We start from the raw sequence: 15321 nt of genomic DNA, 5'->3' as shown, positions 1-15321 counted from the left end.
CAGCCTTCCTTCCTTCCTTCCTTCCTTCCTTCCTTCCTTCCTTCCTTCCTTCCTTCCTTCCTTCCTCCTCTCCCTCCCTCTCCCTCCCCCCTTCTCTCTTTCTCCTACATTCTCACCCTTGCTTTTCTTTCTTTCTTTCCTTCTTTCTTTCTTTCTCTCTCTCTCTCTCTCTCTCTCTCTCTCTCTCTCTCTCTCCTTTCCTGTCCTTTCCTTTCCCTTCCTTCCTTTCGAGTCTCACTCTGTTGTGCAGGCTGGAGTGCGCCAGCACAATCATAGCTCACTGCAGCCTCAAATTCCTGGGCTCAAAGGATCCTCCCATCTTGGTCTCCTGAGTAGCTAGGACTACAGGTGTGCACCGCCATACCTGGCTAATTGTTTTACTTTTTGTGGAGACAGGGTCTCGCTATGTTGCTCAGGTTGGTCTTGAACTCCTGGCCTCTGGCAGTCCTCCTGCCTCAGCCTCCCAAACTGCTGAGATTACAGGCATGAGCCTTCAGTGAACTATGATTGCACCACAGCACTCCAGCCTGGGTGACAGGGTAAGACCCTCACTCCAAAAAAAAAAAGGTTCAGCCCATTGTTCACCAATAGAAAAAGGATACAGGAATACAGGAAACCAGAGTTGGTTGGCTAGGGGCTTGGTCAGGGAAGGAATCTAGTAATTACTGAAGGATTTAGTGGTCAGGCCTCTTTCTAGTGAATCTTTTCCCACTTGTGAAAGGGGTTACTTTGAGCTTCATACTCCCTTTCACCTCAAGGCATTGTGAGGACTAAAGGAGACCATATATGTGTGTGAAGTCTCTGAGGCACTTCTGCACCCCCAATGTCTGGCACCAGACCTGGCACACAGGTGGTACCACTAAATGACAGAAGGAACGGTTAAGGTGTTATAAGGTGGTACATGAAGGCTGTGTGCTTGTTATATTATGACCAGGAGAATATCAAGATGGTACAAGCCCAGAAAGGAAGTTGGCAGGGTGGAGACCAAGAGATGGCAGATAAAGAGGGTTCTGGTCAGAGGTGTCTGCTGTGGCAAGGGAATAAAGAGCTTGGCCATGATGGAGTATGGCCAAAGGGAGAATTGAAGCACCAAGGAGCAGCAGAGGTGCTGAGACAAGAAATCTAGAAGGTTGTCAACCTATTAGCTTATGTTATGGTTTGAGAATAGTGAGGCAAAAGGAAGACTATCCTCTGGGGAGAAGGAGATGGGTAATGAGAAGGACTTGGGCATAGGAGTGGTGATTTGGAAACAGGAATCGGTATCCTGCAGGATGATGTGGGGTCGCAGTGGTAAGAAAGAGCAAGATAATGCCAGGCCTGGCATCCTGAAGTGTACACTCTCTCCCCTACTCAGTAAGGATGAATGGAGACTGAGTGGAAGAGCTGGAGGGTTTCTTGAGGGAACATAGAAGGTAATATGTTCTAAGGGACAATCCAGGATTCTCTTAGAACAAAGGGTGACTGGAAGAGATTTGTTCTAGATTGGCATGTCAGTGTAGGTCTCTGAGACAATTTGATGGCTCAGCTGATCAGTTGATGAACAAAATACTTGCTTTGGCCCAACTGGCTCAGGTAGTTGGGATCTCAAGGTTTGGCTCAGTGACTGAGGAGTTTAGGCAGCTGCAAGAGAGAAGCTTCCATCTAAGGAAAAAAGCATCTCCTGAGTGACAAACCACTGTAAACCTGAATGATTCAGGGTACTCACCAAGTGAACAAGAGCAAGACAAGAGCTAGGATCTAGTCAGATAGACTCAGTAAAGACCCAAAAGGATCATAACACGTCTCCAGCACTTTGTATTTCATAAGGATCTTTTGTATATCTTTTGTATATGACATCTTACTTAATCCTCAGCAACCCTCTATGGTAGATGAAATTATCTCCATTTTACAAATGATAAAATAGAAACATTAAGTTTCCAGAGGAAGCTGGAGCTATTTGCCCAAGGGTTATGAATTGATCCTGTGTGTTGTTGCCTCTTTAGTTGTGTATAGCCTTCAGTTGAAGGCAGCCCTGGCTAACCTTGTCAGCCTACCTTACGTGGTTATCCTAGCCTTTAAAGGGTGTTTGTCCTCTGTGTTGGAGGCTAGGACTCCCATCTCAGGTAAAATGGAAGGTCCTGCAAGGAGTAAATCTCCCCTACCAGAGCCTTGAGATTCCAAGGTATGGGCAGGACCTGGGCTGTAGGCCTTGACCATAGTGTACGCACATTAAATGTGTGTGTGTGTGTGTGTGTGTGTGTGTGTGTGTACGTGCACAGTGTGTATTTGTCTGAGAGGTCTGTGGAATCAGTTTGTCCACTCTGGGGGCCCACCAAGCATACAGAAACATATTTTTGCATGTGTTCAGGGGAAGAAGAACCAAAAAAGAATTTCTTATTTATTTGTGTCCTGTCTCCTCTATTTCTTCCTCTTTCCATGTTTTTCCTCTCGTTTCTCTTTTTCATCTTCTTTCCTTGTCAGCTTAGGTGACACTGTGATTAAGTCCTTTGGCACTCAACTTTGTTCTGTGTTACATGTCAGAGGACAGGGTCTCTCTGTGGCTAAGACTTTGTAACCTCAGTTAGTGGCTGTATAATCCAAAGTACTTCTGCTGACAGTGTCCTGGTGGTGGGGAAGAGACAGGCAGAATTTGGTTTAGCTTCACCTGAGTCTGAACCTCACTTCAGCTCTGAGTTTACTATATATGGCACCATCGTGGCTGGATAGGACCAGATGATACTTGTGACAACAGACAAAGATTTGCTTTGGACATTAAGATAGGGTTTGGTCAGGGGAAACTGAAGAAAGTTGTATATCAGGAGCAGCCAAGAGTTAGCCTATCTGTCTCCTCTCCACAGCAACAGGTGAGAAGAAGGACGGCTGGTCATGGGAGGCCTACCTAGAGGAGCAGAAGGCCATCACTGCTCCGGTCAGCCTCTTCCAGGACGTGAGTTGGACAATTTCCACCTAGGAAAAGGCTTGTCTTCCCTGTCCAGAGATTCACCACCAAACTCAGGTCTTCTGGTGTTTTCTGTGTCAGACATTCCTTGATGGACCGGCAGAATGGAAGAGGGAGAGACTGGCTAGGGGCCTGGAGTAGAAAAGGGCCCACCCTAAGGGGCTGCCAGGGTAGAAGAAATAGGGAGATGGAACTCAGCTCACTCATCACTTGGCCTGCAGACTTTGGAATTCTGGTGCCTTCTATTTAATTCAGCATTGATCTTTCCATAACTTGGGCTAGAAGGAGCCCTTAAGTCCAGCCCTGATTTCCCATATTTTTCAAGGGACCCAGGAGCTATATTGTCCCTCTCTGGATCCCTACAACAAAGATCCCCAAATAAGTTGCCCCTTTGGTAATACCAAGCAGGAGGGGCCTAAAGGCAGCTCCTTCACCCCAAGCCCACTAGGCAAGGATAAGGCTGGATGGAAGCTGGGTCCTCTCCACTCTGTGCGTTGACAGTCCCAGTCAGTCACTCATCACAAGAATGGCTTCAAACTGGGCATGAAGTTGGAAGGCATTGACCCTCAGCACCCGTCCATGTACTTCATCCTCACTGTGGCCGAGGTGAGCTGGGGCTTGGTACCACCTTTCTGATGATGTCTCTTGTGTGGATAGGTAGAGCCTGCTGGGGACATGGAGGGAGATACTACCCCGCCCTCAGAATGCTTATTATCAAGTAGGGGATTAAGTTGGAACACACACGAAAGCATGAAAAAAAAAGAACAAACGGCAGATGAAGGGTGACAGTGTTACTGAATGAGTGTATACTGTCCGTTCTAGGGGAGCTTGAGGAGGAGAGGTCTCACGGCCAGGAAGGTTGGCATGAGTCCCACAAGGTCCTTGTCCTCTAGGAACTCACAGTTGTGTAGGAAATCAGCCAGATAAACATCAGTTACATGCCACAGGGATGGCAACAGATGTGAGCAGGGAGACAGAGGGAAGGAGTGATTGATTCTGCCTGAGGGAACAGAAAAAGCATAGAAAAGGGCCTCCTTTGAGGAGTCTTGCAAGGTGAGTCGTGAATGAAGAGGGAGTTCCAGGCAGAAGAAGCAAAGTGAACAAAGGCTCTGAGACAGGGAACAGGTCGCCACATTGAAGGATTTTCCTTAGCTCAGCAAGACACGAGCAGAGGCATGAGTGGGGAACAGCTAGAAAAGGCAGCAGAGGGAATGGTTGTTGGGGCACTGGGCCTTGGTGGGTGCCTTGGAGTTCTGGCCAGGGCTCAGAAGGGCAGGAAGCTATCATAGAGTCCGCCTGTCTTACACCCAGAACTCAGGGCTCATGACTACATGAACTGTCCTCACTGCAGAATGGGTGAGCATGGGGCAGAGTTCAGGATGGAGGAAACCCAGGAGTGAAGAAAGGTGGGGTTAGGGAACCTGCTAGCATTAGAGCCCCTGAGACTACCAGGCTGGGCCAGGAGTGATGGGGGATGGGGAGTAGGACATCTGCTGGCATTGGCATTCCTGTGATTCCCCTCATGGGATCAGGTGTGTGGCTACCGTCTACGTCTACACTTTGATGGGTATTCTGAGTGCCATGACTTCTGGGTCAATGCCAACTCCCCTGACATTCACCCTGCTGGCTGGTTCGAGAAGACTGGACATAAGCTGCAGCCTCCCAAAGGTAAGACCTACCTTGGGTGGTCACGGTGAGGCCATGAGTCCTCAGACTCATTCCTTCCTACCCTTGGGTCCCCTCCTCCCAGCTCTTGTGTTTTCTGACCTGGTACCAAAGTCAGCCCCAAAGCCAGTCCCAATTCATCACATCTTGATACAACTCTGTTGCAGGGCCAAGGGCTTCTGCTTTGCCCTTGCTCTCTGAGTATCCATTCTGGTTGTATTCTGCTTCGGTAGGGGGTCCCTGGGCAGGTTCTTGAGGGTTGGGGTCTCCGCAGGCATGCCTGATTCTGCTGCTTCAGTGTGGGGTGCTCGCGCCGTGCCCCAGCCTCTGCACGGCGTTCTGTTCATCCCCCTTGAGGGGCCTAGGTTACAAGGAGGAGGAGTTCAGCTGGAGCCAGTACCTGCGCAGCACAAGAGCTCAGGCTGCCCCCAAGCACCTGTTTGTGAGCCAGAGCCACGTGAGTGCCCCCGAGTGAGAGTGAACATCACCCCCTACACCACACACACACACAAGCCAGAGTCACTGCAGCCAGCCCAGAATATCTGACTCATCAGAAGAGAGCCCATCCGTTGATTCTGTTGGCTGTGTTCTGGTCTCTCATCTCAGATGGGAGGACCCCTGGCCCACTCTCTCAGACTGGGAATGGAGATGTCATTGCTCGAATGTTCTTGCTTTAGTTTGCTCAGCAGTTCTTTGTTGTAAGGTCAAAGCTTCTATTCTGGGAGCTTATTTTTCCTTCCTTTTGACCAATGTTGACGCACTTTCATTCATTCCCAACAACTGCCCCTTGTCCTTTCCTCTGTTCAAGGCAACCAGTAGCTTATCAGCAGTTAAAGTATCTCACATAATCCCAAGCAAAAGGCTTGAGACATACAGGGAGCCCTCATTAAACATACTACCATATTGAGGTATGGTCCAGGGTCCCCATGGGCCAGGGACTGTAATGCTGTTCGGGCAGGGATACTTCTTCCCCCACCCCAGTCCAGACCCACAATTCATACTTGCAGATTCCCAGGTGGCAGGTGAGGTTCCATTTACTGTCGTGACAGGGAATGCAGACTTTTAAGCCAAACTATTAAATCTTAGGCTGCCATTGACTAGCATTGTGTTCCAGGTCAAGTTATTTAACTTTTTTTTTTGAGATGGAGTCTCACTGTTATCCAGGCTAGAGTGCAGTGGCATGCTCATGGCCACCGCAGCCTCAACCTGCTGGGCTCAGGCAATACTTCCATCTCAGCCTTCCAAGTAGCTGGAACTACAGGCACCCACCACCATGCTTGGCTATATTTAACTTCTAAAATGGGACTAATAATACCAATCTCAAAGTGTTGCTAAGATCCAGGGAGATGTCTTTTGAAGCTTGTGCCTGGTACATGGCAAGTGCCCAGCTTATACTGGTCCCCTCCCCTCCTTCTGTGCCTTAGGTGTCAGCTCTTTCTTCCCTAGGACCCCACTATTACTAAAACCACCTGAGGCCAAGCTAGGCCAGTCTTGTCTGGGGGGAAGATCTGTACTCGAACTGCCAGATTCTTCAGGCAAATGCATAGCCTCCTGCCAGGCACTTACCTTCTGCCACGGTGTTCCTTGGAGACTGGAAGCTCCTGAGTGGCTCAGAACTCAGATTATGGTTCTGCCCTGAAAGTTCCTCTATCCTAGCCTATTTCTCCCTCCTTCCTCACTGCCCATACTCCGGGCAGTCCCAGGGAACCTGCTCCATCATTTGCTAGTGGTCTCTGGGTTAACGCTAACCAGCCTGGTCCTGGCTGTGGCAGCCTTTCTTCTTGCCCCTAGAGTCCCCCACCCCTGGGCTTCCAGGTGGGCATGAAGCTGGAGGCTGTTGACCGCATGAACCCATCCCTCGTCTGCGTGGCCAGTGTGACCGACGTGGTGGACAGCCGCTTCCTGGTGCACTTTGACAACTGGGATGATACTTACGACTACTGGTAGTGGGAGGGTCCAGACTTGACCTGAGGGGTGAGGGGATGGCAGGGGGCAACTACTTTGATATCTTAGACACCATGTGGCCCCACTCGGTCCATTCTTGATGTTGAGATCCTGCTCGGGGTGGGGGGTGATGGATTTGAACTGTATCATAAGAAACATGGCTTGATATTAAATGTTTCATCTAAAAATACCATGGTTGAGATGAGCAAACCCCTGTGATTCATGATTTTCCCTTAGATGTTATGGTGGAGTTTTTAGTTAATGTTGCCATTTTCTAACTTTGTCATCGGCCATCTGTCTTCACCTCACTATGAAGTAGATGATGGTGGGCCCTGAGCTATGCCGTCAGAGGACAGCAGGCTCCGGGCCCCCAAGATTCTCTGGGATAGTGACATGTTCTTGGGTTTCAGGTGTGATCCCAGCAGCCCCTACATTCATCCAGTGGGCTGGTGCCAGAAGCAAGGGAAACCCCTCACCCCTCCACAAGGTGACCCTGCTGCCTGAGCAAGCTCCTTTTCCAGGCCAGGCCCCACTTCCCTCTCCTCAGTGCCTTACCAGTACCTCACTAGCTGGCTCTGTAGGGTCAGGATGAGAGGACAGATGTGTTCTGGAGCCTCAGCTTCATAACCTGGGAGTTGAGAATCCTTTGATTTTAGGAGAGTCCTGTCATGCTCTAACTCCATTGAGGTTTAGAGGAGGAAAGGCAGATGACTGTCTCAGCAAAGGATTAGGGAGTCCAAAGCAAAGGAAATGTGTCCTTCCTCCCAGGAGTGTTACACTGGCCCAAGGACAATTCAGATGGGGCTGGAGTGGGAGCAACAGGCCTAAGGTGACAAAAGTCAGGGTTCCCAGATAGCCCTGTGAGCCTGGGTGGCTTCGGTACCTGGGGGGCTTAACCCTGCTCTTGTCCTCTCCTCCAGACTACCCAGACCCTGATAGCTTCTGTTGGGAGAAATATCTGGAAGAAACTGGGGCCTCTGCTGTGCCTGCCTGGGCCTTCAAGGTGGTGAGTTGGTGCTCCCTGACCCTAGAGCTGAGCTCAGGAAGATCTGGAGCACCCAACCAGCCAGCCATAGCCCCTCCCTTCTCTGGGAAAGGTCACAATTCCCAGGCACAGCACTTGGGCTCCCTTCTTCAGGCCTCTGCTCTGCTGAGCTGGGCCTTGGCCTGAAGGCAACTGTCCTCCTGCAGCGACCCCCTCACAGCTTCCTGGTCAACATGAAGCTGGAGGCTGTGGACCGTAGGAGCCCAGCCCTGATTCGTGTGGCCAGTGTGGAGGATGTGGAGGATCATCGGATAAAGGTGACTTAGGGACCCTGGGGCTGGGGGAGTAGACAGGAGTTCTGTAGACTGGTTAGAGGTCAAGGACATGGCATGAGACAGATGAAGCCAAAGATCTTGGATCTCTTTCTCACCTCATTCGTGACTTACTCTTGTGGGCTTGGACAAGTCATTTCTCCTCTTGAGCCTTAACTTCATCTGTAAAACGGGCCTAATTATCCTTGTCCCTCCCAATGATTGATGGACGATGCCACTAACTTAATAAGTGAAGCCCTTGGAAAATGTGGTAACTGGGTCCAGATACTGTGGGGTTAGCCCCTTGGTTCTTCCAATCCAGGATTATGTTTCTGACAGTCCCCAGGGATGGGGAGAGCCTCCTGGTGCCTGGAGGACCTCCCAGCTAAGCTGGGCTCCCTGAGGAACACCTGACCTCCAAGGGCCTTTCTTCCCCAGCTCCACTTTGATGGCTGGAGTCATAGCTATGATTTCTGGATCGATGCTGACCACCCAGACATCCACCCTGCGGGCTGGTGCTCCAAGACAGGACATCCCCTGCAGCCTCCTCTCCGTGTGTACTCCTCGGGAACACTGACCCTTTTCTTCCCCTCAAACTCTGACCCCCCTCCCTTCCTATAGCTTGTTCCAGGGGCTCTGACCCCCATGCCTAGGTATGACAGAGGGTTCTTGTGCCCATTGTGAGTTCTGGGATCCCCCATCTTCCCCACTCCAGGACTAAGCTGTGCTGCTGGCAGCCTCAGTTGTTGGATTTGGATTGTCAAGGTGTGAAGGGGCAAGCTCACTTAATTTCATGTGCTTTTCAAGAGGTAGCTACACACCCGGGGGCTTTTCAGCATCTAGCAGAGCCACACCAAGCATGAACTGTGTCTGTAAGGAGATGCTGGCTCCCTTAAGTACAATTCTGGTTCTCTGTGCAGGCCTGGGTTAGAGTTCAGGTCATTGGACTTCTCAGTCCCGTTCTCACCCTTAGGATTTCCCTTCCTTATTTTGCCTCTGCCATCATGTTTGTCTCACATGGAGTGTTGATCCTTCTTGAATGTTCTCCAAGCATGAGCAGAGCCTTGTAAAGTTACCAAAGTCTTGGGGATGAAAACAGAAAAGAACTGAGAATTGCATGGATCTGCCCAATGTGGCTCCTGAGGTCCAGCTATGCCCACAGCAACTCTGAGTTGATCCTCTCCCTGAGGATCCTCTTAGGTCTCATCACAGTCTGTGAGGCCCAGGCCCTCCTTCTACAAAGAGAGACATATCCAGTAGCAGAGAATGGTGTTGCAGCCTTGCTCAGGGACCCTATCCCTGGGGAACTAGTTCCTAGTGTTGATCTCTCCTGTGGAAACTGTTTCTTCCCTGCCCTTCTTTGCTCTTCCATCCTTCCACCTCCAGGACTTTGTGCTGACTCTTTTCTTTTGGTTCTTCCAGGACCTAGAGAGCCCAGTTCTGCATCCCCTGGGGGCTGTCCCCCGCTCAGCTACAGGAATCTGCCCCACAGTAAGACCTCCAAATACAGCTTTCACCACCGGTGAGTAAACAGCTCCTGCTGAGAGACCTCAGGTGTGTGAGAGACCTCAGGTATTCTTCAGGGAGAATTTGTTTTGTACCTACTGTGTGTTGCCGATCAGGGTTCACCAAGACACTCTCCAAGTGGCACCAGGGTTGGGAGGGCTCAGTGGGAACAAGTAGATTCGGCCCAACCTAAGCTTTCTTACTCCCCAGGAAGTGCCCCACTCCTGGTTGTGATGGCTCTGGACATGTCACAGGCAAGTTCACAGCTCACCATTGCCTCTCGGGCTGCCCGCTGGCTGAGAGGAACCAGAGCCGGGTGAAAGCAGAGTTGTCTGACTCGGAGACCTCAGCCCGCAAGAGGAACCTCTCAGGATTCTCCCCAAGGAAGAAACCTCGCCATCATGGCCGGTATGAAGTTCAGGGAGTCAGGGCCTGGGCTTCCTGGGGTGGGGGGTGGCGCCTTGTGTCCTCTAGGGCCAGCACTGATTCTCTACCATGGATCTAGTCCCTCTCTCTCCAGAATTGGACGCCCTCCGAAGTTTCGGAAGATTCCTCAGGAAGGTTTCCAGAGTAAGTCAGATCAGCTGCTCCCATGTCCTGCACAAAGTGTTCACAATGAGTGTGCTATAGTTGGTGGAATGAAACACCAGGATTGACCAGGGTGGAAGCTAGATAGAGGGCTGCTTCTTTGCTTGAGATACTTTCGTGGAGTACAGTACACAGAATCAGGCTTGAATGACCTTGGGTTCCATACTCATTTCTACCATGGCCTTGTTGAGAGTCTGTAGGAAGGGTGCAGAGCCTCTCTGGGGCTCTGGTTCTCCACTGTGAGGCAGGATGAATGCCCCTGCTCTTCTCTGATTCTCGGCTTCCTGAGAAGGAGGCTATGGCTATCACTTTCAACCTATGTGACTTGGAACAAGTCACTTAACAGCTTCTGAGCCTCAGTTTCTTCACTTAAAAATTGGGTAATATCTGCCTTCCAATTGTCAATACCTGAAATAATACTGGTTACTACTGTGGCTTACTGAGCACCTACTACCGTGGACCAGGCACTATGCCAGGTGCTTTACATATACTAAGTCTCATAAGCATTCTATAATATGGATATTGTTTTCTCCTTCTGAGTGAGGAGTGTGATACTCAAAGGGTGACGTCACTTACCCAAGCTCTTCAACTTGTAAGTGGCAGAACTGGGATTCAAACTCCAGTCTGATCTGACTTCTGCTTTGTGTTGCTGGTATAATAGATAAAAAGCACCTACCTCAAATGTCAGTTTACATCTCAGTCCCCTCGGATTAGTTTGCCAGGCCTGCCATAACAAAATACCACAGACTTAAACAACTTAAACAAAATACCACAGGCTTAAACAACAGAAATTTATTTCTCACACTTCCTGAGCCTAGAAGTCCAAGATCAAGGTGTTTGCAGGCTTGGTTTCTTTGGAGACTTCTCTCCATGGCTTGCAGATGGCCACCTTCTTGCTGTGTTCTCGCATGGTCTTTATGTGCGAGCATCACTGGTGTCTCCTTGTGTGTCTAAATGTCTTTTCTTGTGGACACCAGTCAGCTTGGATTAAAGCCCATCCCAGTGACCTCATTTAACGTAATTACCTCTTTAAAGGCCCTTTCTCCAAATACAGTCCCATTCCAGAGTACTAAGGTTAGGGCTTCAGAATACGAATTTGTCAGGCAAGTGGGGGACACAGTTCAGCCATAACATGCTCTGCTCTGAGGGGAGTGGGCAGAGGACTGAGCCCACCAACTGGGTGGTGAATTCATCTCATATCTTCAGCTACTAGTACAGGGCCTGATACATGGCAGGGACTCCAGCAGTCTTGCCTCGGGTGAATTGAATGCATGTCATTTTAAGGCTAAAAGAGACCTTGGGAAGTCACCTGGTTCATTGCACTTTGAACAGGAGGACCTAGGCTGTTCCAGTTCTTCTTGAGGAACAGTCTCTGACCTGGGCAGTGTATAACATAGTGATTAAGCACAGGCCTGAAGTCAGGCTACCTTTTACAGGCTGTGAGACCTCGGGCAGGTCTTGAGCCTAAGCTTCCTCATCTGTAAAATACTGACAGTATTAGTACCCACTTCCTGATGTGGTGAGAGGATTAAGTGAGACAATCCATGTAAAGTGATTAGCACCACTCCCACCGGTGGTATAATTAGTCTCAATCTCTTGCCTGACTCTCTCTTGCTACCACTCCGTGATGTTTCCTCTTGGTAGAAACAGAAGTGGACACAGAAGCAATTCCTGCAGCTTTAGACCTGAGTAATGAGGGTCGTGGCCCCTAGGCCCTCAGAATGAGGAATTCTGAGGATTCAATCACTATGGGCACCTCTTCTACCCACCCATGGTTCACCGGTCAGTTTCCATTGCAGGACCAAGTTCTGAACACTAGAGGGCACTTTCTACTTTGTTCATACCAGAATTAAGCTGTAGAATTCTTGGGCTGCTACATCTTTCCAGAGGCCCAGACTGGCCCCAAGAGGGTGAGGAAGGGCTCACCCAGTGCCTCAAAGCATTTCAAGGACAGAACAGGGGACAGAGCCCAAGTCTCTGACCTCTGCAGGGTTTCCCTGCTCTTCCAGTTCGCCTCTTGCACAGAAGGGGCCCTGGTCACTCTGGGTTTTTTCTAGAAGTGACTTCACACACACAGCCTCAGCATAGGTTCCAGGGTTTGCTGGTAGACAGCTCCATAGGGAGGGCTTCCTGAAGAGGGCAGGGCTTGACTGGGCTTAGTTTTAGGGTCAGGAGTATCAGCTTCTTGAAGGAACCGGAGGAATCATTTCTGACCTGCAGCTGGAAGGGTCCTAGGAAATTTAAAAATTTTTTTAAAAATTTTTAAAAATTTACTGTAACTTCCTATAAGAGCTTCTGGCCTATGCTCTGGGGAAGAACAATAAGGAGGAATGGTTCCTACAAACTTGGTGTTGTCCCCCAAACCCTACCCCTAGATATGAGGAGGACCAGTTACAAGGCTTCAAAGAGCAAGCATTTGTATAGATGGGAGGCCAAACTTGTGGCCAAGTAGATGAGGTACTAATGGTGGTAGCTCTCATGGCAGGTCCTAGGTGTGCCCCACGTGGGCTATGAGAGGAACTGACTGAGTGCTGTTCCTTGGCACTACTGAGGGGCTGTCTGGGGTGTGGGCAGATGCTTGGGTTTCGCTGACAAGCAGAGAAGGCACAGAGGAGAGCGGTCAGTGGGACTAGGGGTAGAATCTCAGAGGCTCTGCACATGAATGCGAGGGGCAGAAGAGCCAGGCTGAAAGGGAAAGAGGGCAGGACAAACTGACCGGCAAGGAGGGTCTTTTAGAAGAGGGCATTCATGAACATCTGGAACTAGCACCAAGGGAATAAGAAAGAACTCTCTCTCCTGGACTGTGGGGCGGAGGCTATGCAGGCCCTATGAAAGAGTGGCCACATTACCCAAGGTCAGCTAAGGCTGGTAAAGGTGGACAGGGACACTTCGCCAGAGCAGCCAAGGGGGATGAAGTCTAAGTGGGCAAGTTCCAAGCCTGACCAAGGAGGAGGCCAGGCCACACAGCATCAGTCATCAGCTCCAGAGAGCCACCTGAGGCTGGAGGTCAGGATCCCAAGAACAGATCAGGAAGAAAAGCTGCAGGCAACACGGAGTTGGGGGGTTGGGTCAGGCATCACCCTCTAGTGCCAGCATAGGCAGGAGTGCAGACCAGGCTGCTGGAAGAGGGGGTGGTGCTAGAGCTTGAGGCAGTGGCCATGGCTAGAGGGGTTCGCCTTCAGACTGGTTAGGGGGACTGTGGTCTGAAAGAGAATCACCTGGCTCTGAGAGAGTTTGTCAGAGCCCAAAAGGAGTTAGGAAAAGAAGGGCAAACAGACTGGACTTCTGACATCAGGGCTGAGCTTGTTTGCATGTTGAGGACCATTTTGATGCGTGGTATTTAGTGAATGGTGTCTTCGGAGATGCAGCAGCTCCAAGAGCGATCCTTACAGGGCCCAGGGTGGTACAGCCTCAGAGAGATGGGGTGAGGGTCATTCCAAACAGCTGACCTGAGAGTCTAAGGTGAGGGACCCACTTTACCAGAAGGAGGGAGCACTGAGTGAGGAATCAGGAGATACAGCTCACCCACTTAGCTCTATAGGCTATCAGCAGGGGTGCATAGTCCTGTCTACTCTGCCATCAGTCTCTTGAGTGGCTTGGGTAGGCATGGGCTTTGGGTCTTGGCGTCAGCTTGCCAACCTCTGCCTCTGCTTTCCAGCACTCACCCCCGATGTTGTGCACCAGTCCCTCTTCATGTCAGCCTTGTCGGCCCACCCTGACCGCTCACTCTCAGTGTGCTGGGAGCAGCACTGCAAACTCCTGCCGGGAGTGGCAGGCATCTCGGCCTCAACAGTCGCCAAGTGGACCATCGATGAGGTAAGGAGTGAGGGGCCTTTCTTCATCCTTCTTCTTCCTCGTCTCCTGCTTTCTCCCTCTCGCCACACCTTGGTGGGAGGGCCCATGAAAGGCCCGGGTCTGGTAGGACCTGGTACCACTCCTGACAGTGCCTGCTTGTCCCCCATGTTCAAAGTCCCTTCTAGTTGCCTGGTGAGGGCTTGCTGAGACACTGCCCAATGGGCCCATCATGGCAGATGGGAAGGGGTCTGCACAGCTAGTCCAACCAGAGATCCAGCAGGAGAGACAGACTTCAGTCCTGGGCCTCAGGAGCAGGGGGCCCTGCCTTGCATGTCCACCAGCACAGAGGCTCAGGCATCCCCTTGGGCTGATGAGATAGAGCAGCACTAGCACAGCCCAGAGCCACCTAGGCCATGTAGGTCAGCTCCTCCCTACACTTCTAAGCCCTGTCCCCTGGTCAATATATCTTCTTTGGTTTCCAAGGTCTTCGGCTTCGTTCAGAACCTGACAGGTTGTGAGGACCAAGCACGCCTCTTCAAAGATGAGGTAAGGTGCGCACGCAAAGTGACAGACAGAGGGTCACTGTTTCCTTGAGACAGCAGGAAGCAAGTGGTGCCCTCTCCAGCGCTGCCCCAGCTAAGGAAGACACTGTTGCCCTACCAGGCGAGACTAGTCAGAATGACCCACATCTCTGGGAAAAATCTGGTATGGACTATGGCCCAGCTTGGGTACTTTGTGTGTTCAGATCATCTTCAGGAAGGAAAAGACATCCAGAGACAGCATTCCATTCACTGCTCTGCTCTCTGCCCAGTTCTTTGTTTGCCAAACTTAGCTTCCTCGGTGATAGTCAGGAAATTAAAATGTTATTTTTTTCTTCTAATCCAATATGACTGGTAATTAAAGTGTATTTTGAAAGGCGCAGGTATTGCTATTTGCTGCAGGGATCCTAATACACAATCAAAACCTCAGAGCCTAGTAAAGATAAGGAGTAACCTGGGTGTGGTAGCACACAACTGTACTCCTAGCAGTTCTGGAGGCTTAGGTGGGAGGATTGCTTGAGCTCAGGTGTTTGAGACCAGCCTGGACAACATAGCAAGACCTTATCTCAAAAAAAAAGATAAGAAGTAGTGAGTTATAGATTTTAAAAAAGAATATTAGAGCCAGGCTCGGTGGCTCAGCCTGTAATCCCGCGCCTTTGAGAGGCTGAGGTGAGTGGATTGCCTGAGCCCATGGGTTCAAGATGAGCCTGGGCAACTTGGCAAGACCTTATCTCAAAAAAAAAAAAAAAAAATTAGCTCTGGAGACAGTCTGGGTTTGACTCCCATTGTGTGTCCCAGGTCTGCCTACTTGAACTGTTTATTATCTCTGAGCCTGTATCTTCTTGTCTGCAAAATGGAGATAAAGTAGGTATGATGAGTCTACATTGCAGGGCCATTGTGAACATTGGAAAAGATGAATGAATCATTATATCAGAATGTCTGGTATAATTACAGTCATGCATTGCTTAGTGATGGAGATAGATTCTGAGAAATGTATCGTTAAGCGATGTCATCATTGTGTGAATTTCATAAAGTATACTTACACAGACC

At 50.2% G+C, this 15321-nt stretch overlaps 1 protein-coding gene across 1 annotated transcript in view; it reads left to right on the top strand.

Annotated features, from left to right (window-relative positions):
* L3MBTL1 (L3MBTL1, histone methyl-lysine binding protein) overlaps positions 1–14766 on the top strand; it is a 27704-nt gene extending 12938 nt beyond the window's left edge. The window contains 16 exon segments of the mRNA XM_008060615.2: positions 2838–2926; positions 3440–3544; positions 4471–4606; positions 4969–5060; positions 6395–6546; positions 6958–7034; positions 7468–7553; positions 7739–7849; positions 8282–8396; positions 9266–9365; positions 9560–9757; positions 9870–9919; positions 13596–13753; positions 14216–14278; positions 14396–14501; positions 14504–14766. Coding sequence (XP_008058806.2) covers positions 2838–2926; positions 3440–3544; positions 4471–4606; positions 4969–5060; positions 6395–6546; positions 6958–7034; positions 7468–7553; positions 7739–7849; positions 8282–8396; positions 9266–9365; positions 9560–9757; positions 9870–9919; positions 13596–13753; positions 14216–14278; positions 14396–14501; positions 14504–14622 — 1757 coding nt within the window. The 3' untranslated portion in view covers positions 14623–14766.
* Positions 14767–15321: the final 555 nt, after the last annotated feature.

The sequence above is a fragment of the Carlito syrichta genome, unplaced genomic scaffold, assembly GCF_000164805.1.
Source record: "Carlito syrichta isolate Samal-C Ts95f unplaced genomic scaffold, Tarsius_syrichta-2.0.1 Scaffold92616, whole genome shotgun sequence".
Taxonomy (NCBI): Eukaryota; Metazoa; Chordata; class Mammalia; order Primates; family Tarsiidae; genus Carlito; species Carlito syrichta.
The sequence above is the reverse complement of the archived record's forward strand: the minus strand, read 5'-3'. Positions and strand labels throughout refer to the sequence as shown.